Source organism: Cottoperca gobio, chromosome 24, assembly GCF_900634415.1.
Source record: "Cottoperca gobio chromosome 24, fCotGob3.1, whole genome shotgun sequence".
Lineage (NCBI taxonomy): Eukaryota > Metazoa > Chordata > Actinopteri > Perciformes > Bovichtidae > Cottoperca > Cottoperca gobio.
Window position 1 is genome coordinate 15,618,651 of NC_041378.1, and position 27,331 is coordinate 15,645,981.

The window sequence follows — 27,331 nt, forward strand, 5'->3', positions numbered from 1 at the left end:
TTCTGTGGATCGAGAGACCATTTACACAATTTGTTACTATGGCAGGTAGCAAAACACCATTTGGAGGTTCAACTCGGTCACCTTGTCTTATAAAAATGACACTGGCTGAATAGGAGTTCATTTGTGTACGTGCCAATGTGCTATGTGGAAACAAATTTACTGTTTTGATGTTCAGAATGTGCCCCTCTCCTCAGATACCTATTTCTCCTGAGGATTTCTCTATCCAGTTCATCAGACATTCTCAGCTGGTCACAACGCAGATCCCTCAAGGATTGATGCAAAGTGTGAACCTATGTGAGACAGCCACAGACTTATGAAGAATACAAAACATTATACACAAGCAAAGTAAAGCAAAAATGTTGGCTATCATTGCCTTTACGGAGATGCACATTTGTTGCAACCATCATGAAAAGTAGAATCAAAAAACAAATAGGAACTCCTAGACACAATATAGGCCTAAATATTAGCCCCTTCAAGATTAGCATTATTTCATGTCAGTGTTTCTGACTCAGTGTGCCCTCTTGTGGAAACTGTCTGGCACTACATGACAGTAGCAAGTGGCACTGATTGAGTTGGTTTGTCTCCATTCCTTACATCATCTCCAGTCAGGCTGGCATCCTTGAAGCGAACACTCGCAGACCGAGACCTCCGTCTATTGCCTGGAGGGCCTGTATAGTCTCTTAATGGAGAAGTAGGGTAGAAACGCTGGCCATCTGTAATAAAAGATTTACATACTGTACATTAACAAAGGGTTAAAGCAGGAGCCAGAGAACCAAACAAACTCACTGCACAACATTTTCAAGGTGTTATGTTATGTTTGTTTCATATTATCACTGTGTTAGCTGCCTTTATGTTTAATTTTTTTGTGACATTATCCAGAAGTAAGACCATAATTAGAGGATAGCTGACAGTAAAATTATTTCTATTACTCCATACCGGATCCCGAGCAAGCCTCCAGGTCACTGGTATGCAGAGTGGAGGCAGAAGCTGAAGCACTCAGAGCCCCATTGGATCTGCTCACCCTCTGTGACTGCAGCTGACTGATGGAGTCCTCCAAGTTCTCCCTAAGCTGGTGCAGGGGGAGACAAAAATCAGACACAAAATAGCTCCAATAAGTAATGTTTTTTTGTATTATGTATTTGAATGTAAAGAAATTATAATGAATTGAACAGGTGTCTGACCAGAGTCATGGCTTCAGCCTGATCATCTGTGTGCTCCCTGTAATGGCCCAGCATCCGGTCTACTTTGGTCAAGTTCCTACTGGTGTCCTGCCAAAGACAATAAGCTTTTAGTTAACAATTATTGAAATAGATTTTAAGAACCAATGCACGCTATAAATAAACATATTGACCCAAGGTGTATAGGGAAGCTTATATTTTAAATGATGGTCGGTGTCTCATGAGGCAGAGCAGAGTACCGGTACCTGTAAAGTGCTTGCCAGTGTGCTGATCTTCTCGGAGATATCTGCGGGTCGACCATCACTTCCACTGGCTCTGCCCCTGTCCCGGCCAGGTCTGTGGTGGGCTTCACGCCCCCGAGGCCTGTGCACCCGATCCCTATCATATGAATCCGTTTCACTGGATGTAGCCATAGTTTGGGACAGGGCAGGTTTACGGTGGAGGCGACGAAAAACGGCCGACTAGGCAAATCTGACGATTAGTGACCAGCACTAGCTTGCCTAGTTAAACGCTAACCGTTAACTGCAACGTTAATCAGATTAACGAACAAACTGGGTTGTTTTTTAGCTTTTTTAACTATATATATGCGTGTCATAGCTAGCGGATATGGGAGCTTTGTCATCGTAACCGTAACAACCCGTAGAGACAGAAAGCTATCTGACTAGCAAAACACTACAATTCAAACTGGCCCAATCAATCACTGTGCGGGGCATTGTTGAGAGATGCTCCTCCTGGCTAGCAACAAGTGGCATCTACTATGAACGTTAGCTAGCTAACCCAACGTTAGCCAACTCATTTAGCCTTGTGACACTAACGTGAAAACTTCAAAACACTGCATATGTCCAGCGGGAACAGAGGAGATAAATGCTGCCGCTGTAAATAAGTTACACGAAAGCCGTAGGTGTTTAGCTTTGGGAGTGATAGCTAACAGAAGAACTGTGCTATGGCAACTTGAACTAGCCGCGTCTGAGCAGGAAAAAACAACAGACCACAGCGGCTCCAAAGGATGCCGGGAAATGTATGCTGCCGACCATGGAGTAGTGTGGGACTTTACTATTTGTGAACTACATTGTCCAAAGGAATGTGTTTGCGCCAGTGTTGCCGCTCATCAGTTAGAAAAGATAAGAAAAAAAAGAAAAGGAGAGAAAATACAGAAGAGAAATGTTTACCGCACAAGAAAAAAACAAAACTCTTCATAATAAAAGGAAAAAAATTATATTAATATATATTGAAATGGACAGTTTAAGTTATCCGTCTATGGTAGGCTACAATATATTGGGAATAACTATAATACATATATACTGTAGGATATTATTTACTGTATAGAACAGAATAACTACAATAAAATGCACGGCTCAAGGGGGGGGGGGGGGGGGGGGGGAGAAACTGTTCTCGAGTCTAACACAAGAGTGTCTCAGAAGTCCACCCTCCCCTCAAAGTTGAAGACCACCTCCAAATCCACCAGAGCTGAAGCTGTCCGTCCTACATCATCCCCACCTTCACAACCTCACAGAAACTCCTGGGGCCCTGTAAAGACAACTGAGCCTAACACTCCGGTCCAGCTCCACTGTCTCCACCTGAGGATTACGCACCAACAAAAACATCATCGATTAGGCTACCTTACTTACATTATTATAAATACTTGTCGTGGACACCAAGAGGACTGTCAAGAAAAACAGAAGTCATTCTGGAGATATTTTTGAGCTGACTGACAGTGAGCAGCATGCAGGTGATAACATGTGCGTTGTTTGCGCTCGTCACTCTGCCTATCAGCACCGTGTCGGAGGCTGACCGCTGCCCTGCTGTCTGCAAGTGCTCTGAGTGGAAGACTCACACAATCTCCTGCTTTGACATTGATATTCTCCCCAGATTTCCAGCAAGCACGGAGACACTGTAAGTAGGCGTACGAAACGCATATGTAAAAGTGATTCTCTTGCTTTTTTCATGCATTTTGAATGTAAAGTGCCCCCGAGGAAAAATCATTATAATATCATGAATATTCCTTGCAAGTGCTCCCAGAGGGACTTTGAGGCTGTCTGTGATGTTAAGTAGTTATTCCATTTTTAAGGTATTATCTTTACTCTATTATATGTATGACTTACATGCTATGTTAAAGTGTGACTTGTGTGACTTCTTGATTTGGTGTAAAATCATCCATGGGTACAAATGATGTGAATCTTGGAACACCAATCTTATAAATAATTTATATGCTTAATTGATATATGAAATATGTTTTAGTGACTGTAAAATTAGTAAAACATTACTTTACTAAATTATAATAATACTAAGAACAACTGAACCATTAGTCCACCATTATAACAATCATATAAAACAAAGCAGGTATACATGTAACTCAACATGTTAAAAAGAAAACCTGAATTTCCCAAATATGTAGTAGATTTTCTCTTTATTTGTGGTTTTTTATTTAGTTGTGGTTTGGGGTTTTTCATTCACGTCTTTAATTATCATTACACATGTACACTACATTACCTAATGTCTACACATTATTAATTGCCCCTGAGGCTTGTAGTTGTATATTTACTGTAGCCTATAAAATATGAGGATAGTTGGAGACAGTGAGAGAAAGAGAAGAAACGCAGAATGTCTAGTTCAGAAGATTACACAGAACGCTATTTGAATCATAGTGATTTTATCTAGTGATTTTCTTTCGATTATTATTTTCCAATAAAACATCAGCAACATCGTGATCCCCTTTGGACTTTCCGAGAGTCTAATATGGCATCTTCGAATTGCTTTTTCAATTTAGACTGTTATACGGTTAAAGGGGAGAAAAGCAGCAAGTTGTATCGAAGGCTTTACATCTTCTTTCACTCATGTACTTAATAGATGATAAAAATAAAAATAAAAACCTTGTCATCATTACATTGTTTATGACTCTGTTAGCCGTGGGCAATTAAACCACCATAATTGTAAAAGGAAAATGTATCTAACCAACAGCTGATCTGTGTGCAATATGCGGCTTGTTATCTGAGACCCCAAAGAATCCGTTAAGATTCCTGGGAGCCGACATGATGTAATATGTCAGGGTCAACTCTGAAAAATGTAGCTGGGCTTTTACATTTCCTAAATTGCTCAAGTGTAGGGCAAAAATGTTGCAACAGAGAGCGACGAGTCTGCCGCGGCCTTGAGTGATGGAAACACATGCCCTTTAGAGGGACTCTATGTGTGGAAACATAGAACTGAAAGAGGTAGAAAGGGTATTTCCATTGAAATCAGCATTCGTGAGTGTTAAATCAGACAGTACTGTTACACTAAATAAACTGAACCTTTGGTGATGTTGTTGTGGAAATAACCAGTTTGGTACTCTTCCTAGAATTTAAAATAGCCTTCTGTTCTCGCTCATACAAAAAATTCCTCAAAAGCACTGATGTAAGGCTCTCAAATGTCCTGCACGATGTTATGATAATCTTCATTCCTTTCTTACAGTTTATTGGAACACCTTCCATCCTTCAATCCCAAACACCACTTTGCATCGCCTCCAACAGCACCCATCACATAAAATTATCTCCCGATCACTGCCCCAATTCACCTAACCACGTGCCCCAATGTCCCCTACAATTTCCACACATTCCTGCCCAAAGTTTAACCAGAGCCCTCCAGGAGGATAGATAGACATGAAAGCATGTCACCAAGTGCTGGATTGCCACCCCTCTTGATAAAAATATATGCCAAATAAGCCCAAAATAGACTGTGTATTAAGCGCGATGTTCTAGCAGATGAGGCGTGAGGGAGATAGATTTTGTTGTACACACACTGAGGAATGAATGACCCTGCTGCCCTGGTCAGTCCCACTGGCCAGTTAGGCCAACAAGTTAGCCACTTGTGGAGCTTAGATAGATACTTGACTTTGTTTTGACGGGGTCAAAATTCAACTAAGAATGTGCACGATAGGAACCTTGTCTTTGGGTCTAACAGTTCAAATACCACAAAAAAGTTCAACATTTTGGGAAATATTATTTGCTTCCTGAGTTATATAATAAGTATATAATGGAAGAAGGGGGGGGGGCACAGTCCAATCCATAACCCCCTCTATAAGCATCAAAACACTTTTTTCTGTATGGATTAAACAAATGAAATGCAGGGATGACGTATTTTGGCCATTCCGGAAGTTAGCATCGCCCTGGTTCCCTGGACAAAAAGCCAATGGGACTTTTCATTTGGATTTTGGATTATTGCAGAAAGTAAGCTCTGTGTCTAACAAAACATTATGATACTTACACTCTGTGATAGTCTTCACAAATGTTTTTAACTTTTGTAAAGTAAAAAGCTGTGTTCCTGCAGAACTCTATTACGTGTTAATGTGTTACCTTTAGAGGAGTTGGGAGGCTAAATGAGTTACCTTTGGAAGGAGCTGTTTCCCCCTGTTGGAAGTCTTTGTGCTGAGCTTAGCTTAATGGCGCTGGATGCTGGCTCTTTAACTATATCTAACTACAAATATGAGAGTGGTATCTTCTCATCTAACTATCTGCCAGAAAGCAAATAAGCGTCCCAAAACTATTTCTTTTTAGTTCTCTCAAATTGCTTTTTAAACTTTTCTTTATCAATACAATCATTTTAAAAAAGTCAGATGGGAAAAACATTTTATTAACATAAGAGTTTGGTTAAAATTGAGGAAAATGTGTTGTATTCACAAAACAAAATATGAATGCAAAGCAGACGTCTGTGCATGTCTGTGTGCGAGTCTGCACATGTGGATACTTAGAGATTGGAGTCCTTTGTGTGAGTGTATTTGTGGAGGTTACTCCATGTGTCAGTGGGAGTCAGAGAGGTGGAAAGGAAAGCACAGACGCGCTTAAAGCCTTCCTAGCGTGACTACCGACTGCGTCTGGACGATGCATTCAAATACAATATTTACCTTTTACAGCACATTTCTCAAACACCCAGAGAGCTCCAGTTGAGAATAATTAAGAGGAAAAAAAGACTTCAAGGGAAAATAGGGGAAATCACAGCAGCTCCAGTCTTTCAAAAACCTCAGAATTTTTGGATTGGAGTTTAAACATGTGATAAGTCGTTATATTCATCGTCCCTCGACCTCTCATCTAATAAAACCGACTGAAGAGTGAAATTCTAATGCTGTTTCCTGAATGGTAACAGATGAGCACTGGGATTAATTGTAAAATAAGAAGTAGGACGTTGAACATGATTAGCTGGAGCTGAGATTAATGGAAATACTGACAGTTTCACAGCTATTAATTTGTACTGATGGGTCGTGTAATGGAAATTGTGACTGTTACTTTAAATTCTGCAATATTTACCCCACGTATTTATGAGAAAAGAAATGTAATCTTGAAATGAATGAAATAAAAGTATTCTGTCGTGCATATCCAAGCATTCTGACTGAGAAGACAATTTATTATTTTCAGAGAGCATTGCTTCACGATAGAAGTTTTCATTGAGTCACATTGCATGTTGCCTGCAGAATATGTAACTCTGTAGCAGGCACCACAGACCATTACACATCAGAATGAGACCGAGCCCATAGTAAACACAGCTATGTTGTCAATCAAATGCTGGCAATATTATGAATTATGCGGCTTCTGCCCACTTCAAACTCAATTCCCAACCTGTTTGTTTTCTCGGGTTTCTATCCAAAATGACAAATTGGGGGAGTAATTTTCTCCTCAAGCCACCGAGATGGGCTCGTTGGTCTTCTCCCTGCGCTCCTGAGAGAAAATCCATGCTGGTTATTTGGGTTTGAGCGCAGTGGCGAAACAGCGCGGTTCTAACAGGGGTGTTTGGTGTCAGGGTCTGCTCTTTGTTCCTCTGTTTGTTTGAGTTTGTCAAAGCGCGTGCAGGGTGCTGTGCTCTCGTGTCTACGGACTGACTAACCCCCCCCCCCATGAGAGCGTGGGCCAGATCTCAGCCTCTGAATTAGTCTATTGTTCCCCTGATGAACCAAAGGTGCGTAAAGATGGTGTTGATTCCAAATGGATGCATACACCGTTGCTAATTGAGACAGGATGTGGTGGAACAAGCTTTGAATGTGCACCAGTACAACAGGACATCAGCACATGTGGCTACCATCTTAATCTCTTTTCTCTATTACAATGTTGTGATCCCCAAATCCACCACAACAAAATAAGCAGCAAGATCACAGTGAAGAAATAACATATTTTGTCCAGCTAAGTAAAAGTGCCAGCAATGTTCTCTTAAAGTTAAACATTTTAGGAGATACGCTTATTACCTCCCGCAAGAATGTTATGTTTTCGGTTCCGTTTGTTGCTTTGTTTGTTTGTTGTGGTGGAAGGGTGTAGCATGAGCCAACGAAGAACCCATTTATTTTTTATTTCTCTTCCGTTTAGTCAAAAACGGCAACAAGCTTAAAGGTTTGATTTGGGGGTAAAATGTAAGAATATAGATTCTAAATAGTTTCTTTCTCATAATGTAACCCTTTTACAGTGCAACGGTAACATTGGGACAACAATGTGGAAGTCCATTTGTATGACACACTAAGGTCCTAACCTTATTATCTGGAACATGGTCCTAAACAGACCCAGACATTGTTTGATTTGGCTGCCAGCTCAGATCTAGTCAGATCCAAAGGCTTTGTTTTTTCCCATGTTCCTAGAATAGAGCGGGGGGGTCTGTTTCACCATGTGCTTCAAATAATCTGACTCTGAAATGTATCAGTGTAGGGCCTTCTTTATTTGTCTTTCCCTTTTTTTTATCATGTGAAATTTACATATTGATAGCAGAACCACTCGCAAAAATAATGTTGAGCATTTCCACAATGCATTAAAATTCCAGGTGCAAGATTTTAGCCTCGTCTCTTCAAGAATAGAGATTTTGACTTTTTGAGTTAGATGAGAAGATTGATACTGCTCATTTTAAATATGCAGCTACAGCCAGGATTAATTTAGCATAAAGACAAAGAAAAAGCTAACCTTGCTCTGTCCAACGGTAACAGAATCCACCTGCCAGAACCTCTAAATAATAATCTAACACGTTATATCTCATTTGTTTGTCTGTACAAAACATTAAGTGTAAAAACATCAATTTGTCATTTTACGGGGATTTGTGGGGCTGACTATTTCTTGGCCAAGAGCAATTGTTAGACAGCAAACCGAGACTCCAGGAAGTGCTCCAGACCAAAATTACAATCCGTAAAACCACTATATATCGTTATCAAACTTTTATTAATTTTTTAACAGATAAAACAAAGAAGATTTAACTTGTTAATAATTAAGGTTCTGGTAAGCACATTTTGTTACCTCTGGGCTGTTTCCAGTATTTATGCCAAGCTAAGCTAACCCGCTGCTAGCTCCAGTTACATACTTTCAAATCAAATCAAATCAAATTTATTTGTATAGCCCAATATCACAAATTATACATTTGTCTCAGTGTGCTTTACAGACTGTACAGGTTACGACACCCTCTGTCCTTAGACCCTTGCACAGCACAAGGAAAAACTTCCTAAAAGAAACCCCGTAATTAAAGGGGGAAAAATGGAAGAAACCTCAGGGAGAGCAACTGAGGAGGGATCCCTCTCCCAGGACGGACAGACGTGCAATAGATGTCGTGTGTACAGGATAAACAACATAGTACAAATACAACATTTGACAGAAATTATGTTGTGTTGAAAAAGAGAAAGTATGGATGAATCCAGGAAAATGTCAAAAAGGCTTCCCCATCAGGACCAGGGCAGCAGACGCAGCCACGATTCCTGATCCTGACATAAACTTTATCAGTGGCAACCTGCCACATGAGACACAGAAACTCCGGGGATGATGCCTCGGATGATGAGTTAGTAACATACATTTACATAAATGCATACAGATAGAGAGGGAGAAGAAGAGAGGGAGGGGAGGAGAGAGGAAGAGAAGGAGGAGACCAGGGAGGTGTCCCCCGGCAGTCTAAGCCTATAGCAGCATAACTAGGGGCTGATCCAGGGAAAAACTGAGCCAGCCCTAACTATAAGCTTTATCAAAAAGGAAAGTCTTTAGCCTACTCTTAAATGTGGAGAGTGTGTCTGCCTCCCGAACACAAACTGGAAGCTGGTTCCACTGGAGAGGAGCTTGATAGCTGAAGGCTCTCCCTCTCTCCCGCTCTCCTTTCACCTTACAGATGTGAGAGAGGCCTTCTCATCTACCTCTTTGCAAGAAAGTGGATGCGTTTATTTGCCAAAATGTCTAGTACTTCTTTTAAAAATGTCAAAGAACACCTTAATGACTAAAAACCATTACAGTAAAATGTGTTTGTGACAACTGAAATCTTTATTTTCCAATCAGATGGCTTTTTGAGACCCGCCTGTCATCCTTACCAGCGGACGCCTTTGCCAACATGGTCAACATCTCAAGGATGTGAGTGGCAATTTATTCAGTAGCATTATTACATTCAAGGCTTGTACACTTTTCATTAACTGCTTTTCAAACACAAACCTTTCACAGTGTTATCCACCTGTTGCCTTTCAACTGCTTTGCTTAAAAAATAAAAACCTATCCCAGTTCAAACTGCCCACCCCTATCCCTTCTGTCTCCCACCCAAGCAGCTGATGTGCTCTCTGGTTAGTATCACCGCTGGCTCCTAATCACAGCTGGGCACAGCTGGAAGCGCTAATGCGTTCCTTCAATAGGAATGTTGGTCCTTCAACCGCAGCTGGGCTTGGACATTGGCTGCTAGGTATTTCAGCAGAGAGTTTTGGGTGCGTGGTGATTTTAGACTCCCAGTAGAGGTGTAGTCTCTGTGTAGAGGTAAAATATACACTTGATCCCAAGCCGCTGAGTCCGACGCCTGCGTCCAAGTCATGCATGAAGGGATGAGAAGTTTACTGTAAGCCTCAAACAGCCACAAGTGCTCACAGCCAGCGTTTCCATTGACTCGTTGTTCGCTCTCCAGATAAAATGATAGACTGCATGATATAAAAAACCAACAAAATGTTAGCCAGATTCTCGAAAACAAGCTCTTTTTTTTTGTTTGTGAACATGGCCGTGTTTTATTAAGAGCCTATGAATAACTAAGTAAACAGAATATACAGTATGTTGTGTTTTTTTCTCATAATCTTTAAGGTTGTGTGAGTGCTAAGTTCATGGTTTATTTAAAGAGCATACTTGGTATCAAGTAATAACAAATGGGAGCAGAGTGACTGATGATTGGGTAATGTATATGTGAGGTGCATACCTGTAAAATTACCCATGAGTTTGGAGGCTTTAGGCAAGTTGGGTTGATATATTTAGGAAAGAGTTGCAGGATTTAGAATCATTTTTTAGAGCCACACACTCAAACTCATTTATAAAAACATGTCTTATATTTCGCCTAGTTAGACAGATGGTTTAAAAAACATCATTATTTTGATAGTACAAAGACAATTTGTACTTTAGATTTGGTATAAGCTCTGTGTATTTCTTTTAGATCCATATCGGTGGACGTGACGCTTCAGAGGCTGGAGAGGCACTCGTTCTACAGCCTGAGGAAAATCATCCACATGTGAGTAACTAAAGGGAAATGGCTCTTTATCGATCTTTATTGATTAAGCTGCTCCATTTGCTCTCTGGAGAGAGAAAAATGCTTAATTTTGAACCTTGCCGGCAGCAAATGAAAGCAAGGAAGAAACACATTAGAAGCTTATTCCTCTCCTGCACACGCCACTGAACTGCTCCTCATCAGAGCAATTTGGCCTCACTCACAATGCAAATTGACAAAAACCGACCCTGTTGTATCACAACATGCAAATTAGATGAGAAACAATTCCATTTGATGAAAGAACTTATTGTCTGGCGCATTATTACTGAGCTTGGTCTAAACAGGGGCCCGAACAACAGCCAGTATGTGGATTCTCTCCTTGTCTTCATCATGCTCCAGCTCTTGTTAAGGCAGCTCAGGGGAAAAAAGGCTAGCAAGGTGCACTTTATTCTCAATTATGGGATAGAGATTTATGGCTGAGTCTCCTGGTGGACCACACACTTTCCAGCAGAACACCTCCCAGCACTTCATATATTACTGCAAGACTTCCTGCCTCTGTGAATGATTTGTTCCAAGTTACAGCATCCTTTTTGTGTACGTAATTTGTTTCCACTCGTTACTGTATAAAATGTGGGCATGTGTAGCCGTTTGAGACGGTAGCTTTGATTAACAGCTACAGAAATTAATTTGACATGCATTTTAGTCTCTCCTTATTAGCTGCTTATTTCAGACATCAAAATACAGACAGAAACAATCATTCAAGCTGCGAGCTGAGAGTTGTATCAGTGTTCTAGGGGTGTGTTTTGGATCTCCGGGGCCTATTTGCCACTGATTGGTGTGGTGTACTGCCATACATCAGATAATGGCATCTCTCTCAGGTTTCCTTCAGGGTCAGACACAAATTAATGCTCTACTTCCTGTTGGCTGCTTGAGGCCGACAGCAGCTGTGGATCTAAAGACTGTAGTCTGAGCTGAGAATTCAGAGGGGGCTGGGTGAAGTATCAGACCACCATCAAGTGAAGCCTCCAATGTCAAGAATTTATGGTTTTTACTGGAAGCCAAAATGAACACTTTTTTATATAGATAAATCTCAGTTTTATAGATAAATCTATTGGCAAACCTATGCATACACACAGTTTATAAAATCTTCTACATTTTTGGTCATTTGTGGGGAATAAACTCCGGCACAAAGGAATGTATGTATTTTATCTTTACAGCAGCAACAACTACAATTAAGTGGATAGTTAAAGCTGCATTAATCAATATATTTGTATTAACTATGGATCAAAATAAAATAAAAATAAAAATAAAATGTATAAACGTAAAAGGAGTTGCTTGTGGCTAGAAATCATTAGCAGACTCTGCTGTTTCCCTCAGCTCTATGGAACTTTACAGTGTCTTCAGGTTGGTTGTCTTGGCCTCCAACTTTATCTCACCGTTCTCATAACCCTAATTTCCAGCCATAGAAGGTTTTCAGTAAAAAAGCTCTGATAAACACACTGTATACTACCTGTTCAACACACAAACAGCAGACAAAGAAAGTTCGCAACAAGCTGTTGAACATAGTGGAGCATTTAGAAACTAAAGAGCCAGATTGTTCTCAGGAGTTGGTGGAGACCATAACAAAGCTAAAAGGATTGCTAATGAACTTTATAGGATGATGATATAGTCAATAGTTGTGGTTCAGTTAAATTGTCAAGAAATGTTGCAAAAAAGAGATGCAAATTAGGTGCGTTTCATCAACTGGTTTGGACTGAAAAGAAGTTGGTGGTATAGGCAACGCTTTACACATGGCTGTAATCCGCCAGGAAACAGATTAGAAGAAGTAGAAGTTGAGAACCAGAAAGAAAACAAGTTGCTTTGGCCATCTAACCCATCTACTAGAAAGGAATTGAGAGAGGTCTACTTTGGTCTCTGAAGTACTTGTTGAAGCCTTGTTTTCGGCGATATTGGAAAATCCGGGAAGACACCTACCGTGGAATCAGCTGATCAATCATATGAGTTAAATGTTCACTACGTCAAAACATAAGTAAAGGTGCTTTCATGTCCCATTTAGGGCATCAACTCTTTTTCAGCAAAAACCACATCATGCAAGCGCACATTTGTTTTTGCGCAGTTGTGGAAGTTTTAATCGAATTTAGTTGTTTCCATACAGCTTTTCTAATGCGATACTTTAATATGAGCATACACATCTGTTAATGGCAACACAGCCATGTTTGTGTTGGCAAATTGCTATGCTGCTCCCTAGTACCACATCATCTATTACTTCTTTAACATGACCACATACAGTAGATGTCATGTAGAAATGACGACATACTGACAAATAACTATAAGAGGCTCTTAAGATGCAAAAATATGCACAATGTCAACTGTGACAATGTGTTAAAAACATAAAATAAAAGTGAACGATTTGATGTCCAATTTGATGGTCATATAATCGAGGTTTGAAACAAATTGATTATCTTTTGCATTTGAACAGCCTCTTTTAAGTTTTTATGCAGGGCAGGCTGTTTTCCTACGTGAGGATGGTACAGTTCACCTTGACAACATGAACCGGATTCTACTTTTTAGTAGGCTGGATTCAAGAGCACAAACCTTTTCAGACTGCTTAGTCAACGTCACCAACCAAATGCACCATGGCTGTAACTTTATCAATAGAAAATCAATAGTAAAAGGAAACGGACGGGGGGCTGGCGTCTCCCTTAGAGATAGGGTGAGAAGCTCAGCCATCCGTGAGAGACTCGGAGTAGAGCCGCTGCTCCTTTACGTTGAAAGGAGCCAGTTGAGGTGGTTCAGGCATCTAGTAAGGATGCCACCTGGGCGCCTCCCTAGGGAGGTGTTCCAGGCGCGTCCAGCTGGGAGGAGACCCCGGGGAAGACCCAGGACTCGGTGGAGAGATTATATCTCCTCACTGGGAACGCCTCAGGATCCCCCAGTTGGAGCTGGAGGATGTGGCCCGGAGAAGGGAAGATTGGGGTTCCTTACTGGAGCTGCTGCCCCCGCGACCCGACCCCGGATAAGAGGTAGACGATGGATGGATAGATGGATGGAAGTAAAAGGAAATCAAATTCACAACAGCATTGTATGACTGACCCTCTGGAGTTCAAAGAGTTGTGACAACTCAGCCATCACAGGTGCTGCCACTCAGGAGTGTTATAGTCTGCTTAACAGACACTGTCATAGGTTATTGGTTATAAATATTTCAGTGAAGCTCTAGTCTTTATACAGAAGATGAACCTCTCCCACTCAGTGACTTCCATTGACCTGACCACGTCTGTCTACTGCGCTGACTGTGGTCGGCCAGGTGTGTGAAGGAGGGCCAGGACACACGTCCCAGAGCACCACATGCTATTGCCTCAGACTGCAGAGAGAGAGGTGTTCAGTCCAGCCCAGGGCGGACCAGAGTAAACACACTAATGAAACACTAATTGGACTCAACTTCCGGCCCTGGCTGTCTGCACCGAGTTTCCCTTCTCTCGCACACTGGCGTGCACCTCGTCCTGTTCTGTCAGCAAGTTTTAATGCAGTGTGTTTCGAAATGTATGTCCAAATAATTTCATAGTGCCACCACACACACTTCTGTCATTCACTTTTGCTCTGAATGAGTTTGTTTTATGTTTTTAAGTGCATTTTCAGGACATCTTTTTTACTTGTCTGGTGTTTCAGAGATATACGTAATGCAAAAAGTCTGGCCTACATTGACCCAGAAGCTTTCAAAAATCTCCCAAACCTCAAATACCTGTGAGTGTTTTCTCTTCTCTTTTTTAAACTCTTTTTGTCATTGAATTCCATATATTGACAGCATTATAATAATACAAAAAGATGGAGGGTTTATTTTTAAAATGCTTGAGTCTGGAAATAATTTAGATATTGTGATCTACTCATAGCATTGTGTGTCCCAGTATGGGAAAGAATGACTCATGTTGCATTTGAGTTTAATGTAGTGGTACGGGGTTGGTTCAGAAAATTGACTGCAGACTCTGAACCTTTGAGAAAAAATTCAATGTATTTTCCCCGATCTCATGATTTCTTAAAAGTCCTTTAAGAATCCAGTCTTGTAACCAGACCATTGGCCTGTTTGGTTTTACTAAACTCAGATCTTTAGGACTGTTTTTGCAATTGCAATGCTCACTATGCTTTTGCATTACATTTTTGTCTGATATACTCGCACAGAGGATTAATAATAAGAAAGTCATATACCACTTTTCATAACATCTCTGTTGTGTCCACTGTATGTCCTGACTGTTTCCATCCTCTTGCTATTCAGGGGACTTTTCAACACCGGCCTTTCTCTCTTCCCTGACTTGAGCAACATCCACTCTAATGACATGAACTTCCTACTGTAAGTTGCTATAACTTTGAAACTAAGCACAATAATTTATATGCTAGCTCGAAATGCTACGTGTGGCATTTTAACACCAGCAATTCATTGCTACGTTAATTCAGAGCCATTACTATAGCTTTCAGAAACCAACAAGACTTGTCAGCAAGATTAGCAGCTTTTTCATGCACTATATTTTATACTGCTTAAGAACGATAGAAGGGTTCTTCCACTGTAATGTCGAAAGGAATAAATAATTAAATTACAGTTTACACATTTACCCTACTTTGTATTCTATGTAAAAAGGGCAAGAAGCCTTTGACTTTGTTTGGAACACAACATTGTATAGGAATTGTGGGAAATGTGGTCTCAAATTTGAGAAATGTCACCCCTAACAAGACCACTTCCCTTTATACATTAGATTTTGTGTTCTTGGTATACAAAATGTTACATACGCAGAGTTTGTGCTTTCTCCGTGTGTGTGTGTGTGTGTGTGTGTGTGTGTCTTTGTTTTTGTTTTTGATTCAATAAGCATCTGCCTTTCTGTATATAACCCTCTGCATGAAATGAGAAATCTATACTCACATCTTCGCATCTTTCTGTCATCACCCTCTCAACTCTATGTAGTTTAATTTTCCTACTGAGCCATAATACGTGAGCATTCATTCATTACTACATTCCTCCCTGTGCCACTTTCCAGTGAAAGGTATTTATTTACATCACTTCATTTCCTCTCTATTCGGTGTCTTCCTTTGCAGGGAAATTGTTGATCATCCCTACATCACTGAGATCCCAGCCAACTCATTCCATGGCATCACCAGTGACGTGCTGACAGTGTAAGACATATGCAAGAGCAACCACATGCAGATATGCACATGCCTAAATGTATAGAAAAGAACTGCTTACACTTAATGCATTTACATGTATGTTTGTGTCATACACTTTCATACAAAATGTGAAAGGAAAATGTGAACTACATGGAAACTGTAGTTGGTAAATACATAGTGAACCTTTATCCCTAAATCCAATCCAAACCCTAAAATAGCCACTAGAGGTAGTGTGGATTGGCCAAAAGTATCATTTTCAAAACATGTCCTCACACTGAACTCACTTGAATCTGTCAAAGATAGCACAAACAAGTACAGAGACAAGAGAAGAGGCATTGCAATTATAATCCACAAAACAGCATGTTACAGAAAATGTTGGTTGAATAACACAGACATAATAAGACAGATAAAACGTCAAAATAGAATCTGAAACAAGTCGGTTCTACTTATCTGTCAGAGTCATCAGTACATGGAAAATACATTCATTAAGTAGATGAGATAAAGAGGCTAATTCTAAACAGTGTTGTTGTTTTGATGTTACTATATGAACTTCTTTTGTTCCAGGATGCTCTATGATAATGGCTTCAGAGAAATCCAACATCATGCCTTCAATGGGACCAAGCTAGATCAAGTGTAAGCATTTCATAGAAACTCTGTGTTTAATTGTTTTTACAACTGTTACAGGAATAATTAGACATTTTGAAAAATATGCGTATTTGCACTTTTGGAGAGAGTTGGATTGATATTACTCTCATGTCTGTAGGACTACACTAAATATGTAGCTAAAGCAAGCAACCATTGAGCTCGGCTTTGCTAAAAGAAAACTGGAAACAGCTAACCTGGCTCTGTTAACGAAAATCTGCATCCAGGCACCTCTAGAACTGATTTATTAACACGTCATAGCTCATTTAATCTGTATAAAAACCCAAGTCTAACAACAATATGTCGTAGTCAGGCGACAACCTGAAAAGGGAAGCCAATGCGGAAGTGCCTCAAACTTGTTTTCCTTCTAATGACCAGCAGGGGGCGAGTCCATTAATTTAAAAAAGAAGTCCGGTTGTATAGAAATCTATGAGAAAATGACCCTACTTCTATTTTCTTTATGGTCTCACTCGCTAGCTTTAGGGCGTGGCTACCTTGTGATTGACTAGCTACCACGGTGTTGTCCCTTATGGGTGCTCTCCGTGCTAATGCCTTACAACTTTCACCCTTTCACAGTGCGTTTTCACTTCATGGAAGTTAATTGTAACATGTGGTCGCCTAAAAATGTCATGTTCAGCGTTCAGTTGTACTTCGCTCCATTTCTTGTGTCACTTCTGGTATCAAAAAACAAGATGGCGATGAAAAAAAATGCCAAACTCGAGGCTTCAAAACCATAGTCCACAAACCACGGTAACTACGTCCACTTCTTATACTCAGTCTATGGTTGTAGTTTTAGAGGTTAATATTTCAGCTGTTTCTTGTGCTTTTAGTTGTGCTAAATCTTGCTAGCTTATGCTAATGTGCTAATAGGCTGTAGCTTCATATGAATCATACGAAGATGAGAGTGGTATCAATCTTCTCATCTAACTTTCGGCAAAAAAAAACAAATAGGCCGGAGTGCATTTCTCAAAATGTAGAAGTTTTGCTACAATTTTCATACAGCAATTTCATACACAAATTAACAAACAAACCCACTATTACACAGAATAATCAGAGCAGTGTTATGGTGTTACTTGTGTATTAGGTTCATGGGTTATTTTTCATTCGCTTTGTTTTCAGTTTAAACAGCGTTTTTATCAAATTAAATTAAATTTGTTTTTTCATCTGGTACAATATCTTTCACTGGGACACTAAAATCAGTCGATTTAGAGGTCTTACATTTCTCAAAAGATTATGTTGCTCAGTATTTTTGTCTGGATTAAACCATTTCTGACATCTGGCATGTGTATTTCCTTACCCACAATTGCACTAAAAAAGCAGCGTGATCACAGTTGGCTCTACAGGCCTTCTCATATGTACTCAAAAAGAGCCGAAGCCCAGCTCTTGATTAGTAAGCTCAAGTTTTCATTGGGAAATATGTTTCCAAAGGTTGGTATCAGGAAGCATGCATTAAGAGTTACCATCTCCCATGCACTCATAGACACTGGATGCTACATCTGTGCCAGACTTGAAGAAAACAATTTCACACTTGTGTATTTAATAGCCTTAGTTGGATAACTGACCTCTTTTGTCGCAACATGTTTTCATTCTACTTGTCACCCGCTGGTTCAGGATCCAGGATATGAAGTATTAATGATATTAATTTACGCCCCCTCTCCTCTTTTACAACACCTACACACATCCCAGGTCCTTATACGAGCTTAATTAAGGCATTGGTCGTATACCAGTGAGTCTTCGCACATGGGTATTTGTGTTGGCTCTTGATCTGCTCTGAGGAGAACTGATCCCAGCACAGCCTGACCAAGACAAATACACCCCTCACAGGTCTATTATCCTTATTAGATTAAAGGGATTTGGGGAGATGTGTAGTGAGGGTACACAGTGTGTTTGAGGAGAACGCCATCACATTTTATACTGTCTAATTTGAATCAACAATGTGAGTGAGACCTTTTTCTGTCATGTTTCACCCCTGAAATAAGTCAAAATAAACAGAGAAATGTGCAGTCATGAGGCTTGGAAAAATATGCCATGCCTCGCCTCTGTCAGTCTGATTGAAATGTGAAGGCATAGCTTTTCTCCTAATAAACTTCGATTTGTGCTTTCCTGTCCAGAGACCTTCACAGGAATAAGTATCTTACCAAGATGGATGAAAGGGCTTTTGGGGGCACCATCAGCGGCCCCATGCTTCTGTAAGTACCTGAAAGCTTTCAGATTTGAGCTGCTCTTATCAACTCTGTTTCTAATTACACACAATTATTACCTCACATACAGTACCTTATAATATTGAACTTAATCATCTCCAAGAGGTGAGACACAGTATTTAAACAATTACATCCATTTATGTCAGGGGTGGGCGCTTCATTTTTAGAAGCGGCCACATGAGAAACCTGAGCTGTGTTGGAGCGCCGAATCAACAATAAATTGAACTTAATTCTGCTCAATATTAATTTTCTCCCATTGTAAAAAGCAGTACATTATATATTTTGATTAGCTGCGACTGGTAATCAAAATAATAAGGATATTCTCTTCAAATAAATATATGAAATTGTGGAGTGGGTCAAATAGGAAAATACTCCTAAAGAAGTAATAAACAGTAAAAATAAACAGTAAAAACAATCATTACAGTTACAGTATTTTATTTTTAACATGTTAATCTTCACAAACCAATACTGAAAAGGTGTTTTACAGTATGTAAAGATAAGCAATGAATCAACTTTATACAAAAAGCAATAAGTGCTTTTGATGTTTTTCAGTTCACTTCACTTGTTCAGTGAGAAACATCCAGTCTGTCTTGGGCTTGAACAAGTGCACTGACATCTGGTTGAATGTCTGAGGTGGATATGTGCAGGACAGCTGACAGGTGATCATCAGTGATAGAGGATCTGTATCTGGATGTGTTGAACTTCATCACTGAGAATGTCTGTTCACACATGTAGGTCGATCCAAAGAGGACCAGAATCTTCTGAGCAGGTCTCCTCATGTGTGGAAAGTTCTCCTCTTTCAGGGAAGAGTAAAACTCAGGCAGTGAGACTGACCCAAAGTGCTCTGACAGAAGTGTGTCAGACTGCAGGTCAATGAGTTCAAGCTGAACATCACTGGGTGCATCATCCACATTGCATGTAGATGGGGAAAAATCATGTGCATTTCATTCTCAACTGTTTTAAAGTCTTGAAATCGCCTCCAAAACTCACCAGGCAGTGCTTCTAACATGGATGAGTACCTGTGGAGGTGATCAGCTGATGGTGTGGCTTCCTTCAGTAAGGTGGGTGAGAATGTTGTCCTCCATTTGGCTTGAGAAGCTGCAACTTTCTCATGAAAGCCTTCACTGCGCTGTACATTTCATGCACAAAAAGGCCCTTGCATTGCAGTTTGACATTTAGTTAATTCATTAGTGCAGTCACATCTACAGCAAAACCAAGGTCTGCCATCCAGTCTGCATCTGAAAGCTGTGGGACGTCTTTTCCTTTCTTCTCACAGAAGTCTTGACTCTTCTCTCAGACACTCTTTGCCCAGGCTGAGCCACCTGACAGCTGTGAGGTAGCCTATGTCACACTGTTCAGTCTCATTTTTCTCCAAAAGTGCAACAAAACATCTGTCACTGTGATTGACATCAAACAAGCTCTTGCCCTGATGAAGTTAACTATTTTAGTTACAACATCAACAACATGGTTAATTTTTAGAACTGACTTACACAACACTTCCTGACGTATAATACAATGCAGAAATACCCATTTCTGTTCAGGGTTCATTTCTGTCACTTTATACTGCATTCTCTTCAAAGTCCAACATTGTTCCCCCATTAGATTTGGACAACCATCCGTTGTCACGCCTGCCAGCTTGTCCCATTTCAGTCCCAATTGTCCACACATGCATTTACCTCCGTGAACACATCCCTCCCTGTTGTTGTCCCTTTCATTGACTGCATGGCTGCCAGCTCCTCCGTGATTTGGAAGTCCTTAGTTATCCCACGTAGGAAGATGAGTAGCTGGGCAGTGTCACTCACGTACATCGCAGCTCTCAAAAAGTCCTTGTTGGTTTTGCAGTTTAGCTAGCAAAGCACCCGACTCCTTTTCCCGCTCTTCATCAGACAAGCTCTTGAACGGCGACTCAAATTGTAATCCTTGAACACAGCGAGCTGCGCACCACAAACTAAGCACACGGCTTTACCTTTGACTTCTGTAAATAAATACTTAGCAGTCCATGTCTTCTTGAAAACGCGGCATTCTGTATCAATCTTTCTTATTTTGGCGTGAGCGGACATTATGAGGGCTAGCCGGCCAGCATTACTTGTAGCTGTTCACGCGCGCAGCGCGCGTACGTAAATAAAGAAAAACAGCACCCTTTTCAAAATAATAGCAACACAGTTAGAAAGTTATTTACACCATGCACGCAATACAATGGTGTTGCTTTTATTTTGAAAAGGGTGCTGTTAAAAAAATATATATACTTTTTCATATAGATAGTGTGCAAACACGTGACAAAACTGTGTGACGTATGCGTGCAACGCCATGTTGGATGATATACAAATCAACAATGGCGTCTAAAGCGAACAACAACAACTCCGACTTCTTCAAAGTATTTTGACTCTCTGGAGTCCTCTGCAAAGGCAAGATTCAGAGGAAAAAGTCCAAATTTGCGGCCGTGACCCGTACACGCTAAAGCCGTCGGATTATATTGAGGATTTAGATTCATTACCGCTGATTGAATATCCGGATATTGTGAACTACCTTGTGCTACAAACGTCGTGGGCAACCAACACACAAATGAAGGCATACAAGAGCTTAGATGCTTATAATGACTTTGTTTCTGGCTGGGTTGGTAGTCTTCTTACCAAACCAGTGCAAGATGACAGGGTGCTCGTCCATGCCCGTGTAAATCACTCTCAAAGAGCTCGAGATACACCGCTCAAGCCGTGGTTTGTGAGTGAGAAGAGCGACAATGTTATCCTCGCACACTGTGATTGTATGGCTGGATTAAGTGAAGCATGTTCTCACATTGGTGCTTTGCTTTTCGCAAGTGAAGTAGTCTCAAGAATAAGCCAAACAAAAACATGCGCAGAAGAAAAGAGCAAATGGCTGCCATCACATGTAAAGAAAGTGCCGTATTTACCAGTCAGCGATATGGAGAAGTAAGGTCTTACAGTGTTCGGGTATATAAGCACAAATGTTTAACGTAAACATTGAAAACATAGCTTTAGCATGAGCTCTTACCAGATATAAAGTGGACGCCACACACACACGGGTGAATTGTGCGTTTTCTTCTGTTAAATCCTCACGAGTTATGTTGTTAAACCAGTTTACAGCGTTCGGTAGACAGCAATTCATCCCTCGTTTGTGGATCGTTATTTTTGATGATTGTAGGAAATCTAAAGAACTGTTTCTCTGGGTCACGAGTAGCGCTATGACGACAATTATACACTGCGCACACGATTGGCATTTTCTTTCAATCTTAGACGTTTAAATACAAAGAAAATTACAAATTGTTGCAGTAACTCACACGCGAACGGGCGCCGTCTTGGTTGTGTATATCATCCAACATGGCTGATTTACGGGTTGGGACATAAGCGTGACGTCACATGCACACGATCTATATGTTATAATTTACGATTGTCCTCACGCGGGCCGGACAGGGCCGGCCAAAGGGCCGGATGTGGCCCGCAGGCCGTACAATGCCCAGGTCTGATTTATGTTATATGATTTTATCTTTCTATTACTGTTACCACCTAAACATTTGGACATTAAATTGATATATTTGTTAAATTGGATCTTGGTGGAATTTGGTTTTGGTTGCATACTTCAGTGTTTGTAGTTAGTTGTAGCCTACTTTAAAGCAAGACTATGTAACTTTCGAAAGAAGAAAAAGCATGTATTCTCTTACAAATGTAATGTTAAACTCATAAGCAAGAAAACCCACCCTCTGAGTCAGGGGTTTTACTGCTTTAGTCTTATTTGGTCTGGTATGATGAACACTAGCTAAGGATCTAAGGATAGCTGAAGTCAAGATGAAATTAAACATTTATTTTTAACCCTTTGGATCACACCCCCGGTCATATTGTTCACCCATTTAACAATTCAAATGTCCATTGTTCCGAAGGCCCATTTCTTCAAAAATACACACTCGCCCTTCAACAAACAGAAGTACATGTGACTAATCATCATGCAGAATGAAAACGCATTTCTGGCGATCGGCTAGGCTGAAAACAAACCATACCTAGTCTGTTGCAGGCCATATTTTGGCCTTTGTCGTTTCTCAAATACTGACATTGGGTTTGTTCTCATTTTGAACCGGAGCATCTGCAGATTAATTCTATACCCGATATGATCCACTAAAAATAGGCACAATATGAGATGAATAAATGTTTGCTTTGGCGCCATCTTGACTGTAAGGGACAATTGAGTGAGATCAACTGTTCTTTGTTTGGGAGGGAGAGGGCGATACACCTGGCTTCTCTATGTTATACTTTGGCCACAGTGGCTCTTGTTGCATGATGTACAACGTGCTTATTCTTCGTGCTTATTCGCTTTCTTACTGAGAGTTAGATGACAGTTTTTGTACGAAGAAGGCAAACAAGATATGTGTAAGTGGTATTGATCTTTTCATCTCTCGGCAAGAAAGGGAAGTATTACTGTTTCAATGATATATTTCAAATTTGCATATAGCAAACCATTTAGAAAGTGTATACATCAATAAATAATAGGCCTAGTTTGGTAATTTAATTATTCACACCATGTCAAGATAGATTTGAACAATTTCCTCATGTGCAGACTGGATGAGACATGTCTGCAAAATGGATAGCATATCATCAAGGAGTAAAAACCATTCCACCACAGCTGTGTCTTTGACCAGGAAATCTGAAACGCATTGTGTGCAAGCGTGGGAGAGAGAAACTTCCGACGTTTCTCTGATACTGTCATCATTTTTGCCATACTCAAGGTTTTTAAAACTAAGTCTCCGTTTTAAAAAGGTGTTTGATTGCCAAAACCCTTTACCACGGCTATCTAGTTGCTGTTATGGCTCTGATCTATCCATTAAGTGTTTGGTTAGGTAAATGGGGTTCGTGTGCAGGTCTTCCTCCTCTGTTCCACTGAGGAACATGTCCTAAGTGAGGTCACCTCCATGAGTTCATGAGCTAAACATCTGGGAATGACAAAATCAGACTGACACTCAGTCTGTGCCTTTTTTTCATTCTTTTTTTTACAGCCTTACACAATGTGCCCCATGAGAGGAAAAAAGAGCAGAGGGCACAGAAGTGGGGAGAGCAATGGGACTAAAAAACAACAACTGAGCTCTTAGAAAATCTGAAATGGTTTGGCTTGTTTTTTATTTATTTAATCAAATTAATCAGTAGATACAATGACTTAGATATTTAATGGGTTAGGAAACTAAAGAAAGCAAAAGAGAACATAGCCTCTGGAAGGGGGGAGTGTCTGGTGCTGAACAGTGAAATGTCCTGATAATGGGATCACACGAGATGTCGATAAGATTGTCAATCCCATGCATGTCTTTGTCCTGATGAGGTTGAGCTGGCTTTGGCATGACAGCCAAGCGCAAGAAATACCATATGTAATAGTTTAAAGATGGAGTAGAGAGGAGCTCACTCTAGGAAACAGATGGAAGGTGTTGTTTAATCCATACACATCTCTAGTCTCATCGTGTCTGGCTCCTCTGTAGATTTGCTGATAGTAAGTTTATTCCAGGGTCTTGGAAGGTACTGTGTGGTGACTGCTTGTTGTTCTTTCAGTTAGTCAGATGAAAACATAGTATTCAATATTTTTTATTAGCATCCAGTAAGTGCATTCTTACAGGATGGGGGTATGTAGAAAGGTGCACGTTATTACCTGTATCAGGGGCATAATTTAGCCCCATATGTGACCTCAGCATTATAAAGCTTTAGGGGAAAAATACAAAAATGACCTTTGAATAACTGCAAATGGGGCTAGGACATTGCCAAGAATGGTCCTATGCATTGGAGGTAACTCTGGTGCCCCCTCTGTTTTCCTTTCATCACCACTCTACCATTGTGTTAACCAGAAACCTAAAATCTATATTAATGCATCTGATTTATCTTCTTTAATTCTTTCATTCCCTTTCTGTCTTAAAGAGACGTATCCCTAACAGGGATCACCTCCCTGCCGGCCACAGGTATGGATTCTCTCCGGCAGCTGAAGGCGCACAATGCCTGGGCCCTCAAGAAACTGCCGCCCATAAATACCTTCAAGCACCTCACCATCGCCAATCTCACCTACCCCAGCCACTGCTGCGGCTTCAAAAACCTCAAAAAGAAACGAGGGTGAGCTTTCGCCAATTCCTCATTTTGTATTCGTTGACTGTACTTATGAGAGTCAGAAAAGTCAAGTGGAGGCATCACAAGAAGTGTGTCCATGAAAGACAAACAGCGTCCAATAACATGCTCTTGTGTTTTTTGTGTATTTGGATGGTCTACCACGGTGAGTGGGGCAGCTGCACTTGTATGGTGTGGATCTTGGCAGGGATTGAATCAACTCTCTGACGTGTTTACCTATAACTTCTTACAGTGCTGACATAATTAGTGTCACTCATTGCTGTTGTTGTAGGAAGAAGGTTGAGCCAGACTAATAATGACTCTCAAAACAGTAATCCCTTTTCTTCAACTGGATATATAAATTAAATTATTTGATTTGACACTGAGTGCGAGTGAGGGTTAAAGCCAGGTCTGTTTAATATAATGTATAATTCCTCAATCTGTGTATGTTTTTCAGCTTTTTGGAGTACATCATCTGTAACCTGACTGCTTTATACGACCAGCATCACAAGCGCTCTGTGGGGCCTATCGGCATGCCGTCCCTCCAAGGTGATGGTGTGGTGGAAACAATCCCTGACCAGGAGCCAAATGACGAAAGCCACAGAGAGTCCCAGCAAGACTGGAGGAGAGGTGACTTCCATGGAAGCCTCCACTACCACGCCTACTTTGGGGGCCAGCCAGACGAGGATGTGGGTTTCGGAGAGACCCTCAAGAACCCCCAGGAGGACACCAGCCAAGACTTTGAGAGTCGTTACGATTATGTGGTGTGTGAGGATGGAGAGGAGGTGACATGTGTACCAGTGCCCGATGAGTTCAATCCTTGTGAGGACATAATGGGGTTTGGCTTCCTACGAGTGTCTGTGTGGTTTGTGAGTCTGCTGGCTGTTCTGGGAAATGTGGCGGTGCTCCTGGTGCTGCTCACCAGCCACTACAAGCTTTCGGTCTCCCGCTTCCTCATGTGTCACCTGGCCTTTGCAGATCTGTGCATGGGGATTTATCTACTGCTCATCGCCTCTGTAGACCTCCTCACACGAGCCGAGTACTTCAACCACGCCATAGACTGGCAGACGGGTCCTGGCTGTGGACTTGCCGGGTTTTTTACGGTCTTTGCGAGCGAGCTGTCTGTCTACACCTTGACGGTGATCACTCTGGAGAGGTGGTACGCTATCACCTTTGCCATGCGGCTGGATCGTAAGCTGCGTCTGCACCATGCGGCAGCCGTGATGCTAGGCGGCTGGATCTTCTGTCTCCTTCTGGCCCTTCTCCCACTGGTTGGGGTGAGCAGTTACCAGAAGGTCAGCATCTGTCTCCCGATGGACACCCAGTCCACAGTGGCTCAGATCTACATCTTGTTAGTGCTGGTCCTCAACATCCTGGCCTTTCTTGTTATCTGCGCTTGCTACTTTAAGATCTATTGCGCAGTGCATAACCCTCACTACCGTTCTGGATCCAAGGACACCAACATCGCCAAGCGCATGGCTGTCCTCATCTTTACTGACTTCTTGTGTATGGCGCCCATCTCCTTCTACGCCATGTCAGCCGTGTTGGACCGACCGCTCATCACTGTCTCCAACGCCAAGATTTTATTAGTACTCTTCTACCCGCTCAATTCCTGTGCCAACCCATTCCTCTACGCCATCTTCACTAAGGCCTTCAGGGGGGATGTATTCATCCTCCTCAGTAAGGTGGGCCTTTGTCAGCAACGAGCACAGCTGTTCAGAGGCCAGACGGTCTCGTCAAAGGGCAGCAGCGGGATATCTCAGGTCCGTAGGGACAAGGATAAGGTTAGGAAAGGTGGAAGTGGAGGCCAGGAAGAGGTGCCCATCCACCTGAAGAAGTGCTCCGGACATACCTACCACCTTGCAGTCTGCCAGCAGACAAGCCCTGAAGAGAGCCAGAGCCTGAATACGTGAGGCAAATACCAGTTGGAGGGAGCAAAGCAAGACAGGTTCAGGGGGGAGAGGACAGGCCTTGAAGTGTTTGTGGACAGAGCTGTTTGGATATTTAACAGAAAGCTCTAGTATTCTGTATCTGCTTCAGTTTTCAGACCAAGTTCAGCTGTTTTCACAATTTCGGCTGTGATGATTTTATAGTTCCAGTTGTTGGAGAATATCAAGTATCACTGAAATGTGAGCCCGACTTCATCTCACTTATGGTCCTTTGTATTTGGAGGGACAGGCTAGAAAAGAACAGAGATTATTCTAAGGGAAAATAGTACAGATATTGTACCGGACGATGTGATCTAGTAATAGATAAAAAGTCAAACCTACATATATAACTATGAATAAAATATGTTCTTTCTGTATCTATAATTTAGTTTAGAGTTTAATTTTAAAAGATCTCTGCACAGTCTAGTTTTGATATACAGGGAAATATAACAGATTTTTAAAACACTTAATTTGTTGTATGTTCTATGATAAGACGACCTTTCAGAGGCGCCCTATAAATACTTGTTTATTGTATTCAAAAGACAGACTGCTGGCTCAGTGCTGTTCACAGTGGAAACGTTTTCCAGTTTATGAATCTAAAAACACTGCATTTGTTATTGTCTTATCAATAAAAATATATTGTAAAAAGACGACAGTGTTTGGTGATTTATGGATAATAACAGGACACATTGTCGGTGTTTTTTGTCTGTAAACTGAAACTGAAAAGTACATAT

General features: G+C 41.1%; 3 protein-coding genes across 3 annotated transcripts in view; 2 read left to right on the forward strand and 1 right to left on the reverse strand.

The window, feature by feature from the left end:
• cep128 (centrosomal protein 128) overlaps window positions 1-2,195 on the reverse strand; it is a 43,752-nt gene extending 41,557 nt beyond the window's left edge. The window contains 5 exon segments of the mRNA XM_029425574.1: window positions 199-290; window positions 595-713; window positions 937-1,069; window positions 1,182-1,268; window positions 1,424-2,195. Of these exon segments, the coding sequence (XP_029281434.1) occupies window positions 199-290; window positions 595-713; window positions 937-1,069; window positions 1,182-1,268; window positions 1,424-1,591 (599 nt within the window). The 5' untranslated portion in view covers window positions 1,592-2,195.
• The window catches only part of LOC115003692 (poly(A) polymerase type 3-like), a 981,812-nt gene that overhangs the window by 763,521 nt on the left and 190,960 nt on the right, over window positions 1-27,331 (forward strand). The gene's annotated exons all lie outside the window — the stretch shown is intronic.
• tshr (thyroid stimulating hormone receptor) lies at window positions 2,902-27,195 on the forward strand. The gene is made up of 10 exons (XM_029425578.1): window positions 2,902-3,071; window positions 9,428-9,499; window positions 10,548-10,622; window positions 14,265-14,339; window positions 14,866-14,940; window positions 15,678-15,755; window positions 16,311-16,379; window positions 18,500-18,577; window positions 24,490-24,678; window positions 25,127-27,195. Exons 1-10 carry the CDS (start codon window positions 2,902-2,904, stop codon window positions 26,580-26,582), a joined length of 2,337 nt encoding a protein of 778 aa, XP_029281438.1. The 3' UTR covers window positions 26,583-27,195.

Coding starts and splice junctions, on each gene's coding strand:
- tshr (XM_029425578.1), top strand. CDS start 2,902: ATGCAGGTGATAACATGTGCGTTGTTTGCGCTCGTCACTCTGCCTATC. Junction 14,941..15,677: donor AATGACATGAACTTCCTACT/GTAAGTTGCTAT, acceptor CTTCCTTTGCAG/GGAAATTGTTGATCATCCCT. Junction 15,756..16,310: donor ACCAGTGACGTGCTGACAGT/GTAAGACATATG, acceptor CTTTTGTTCCAG/GATGCTCTATGATAATGGCT.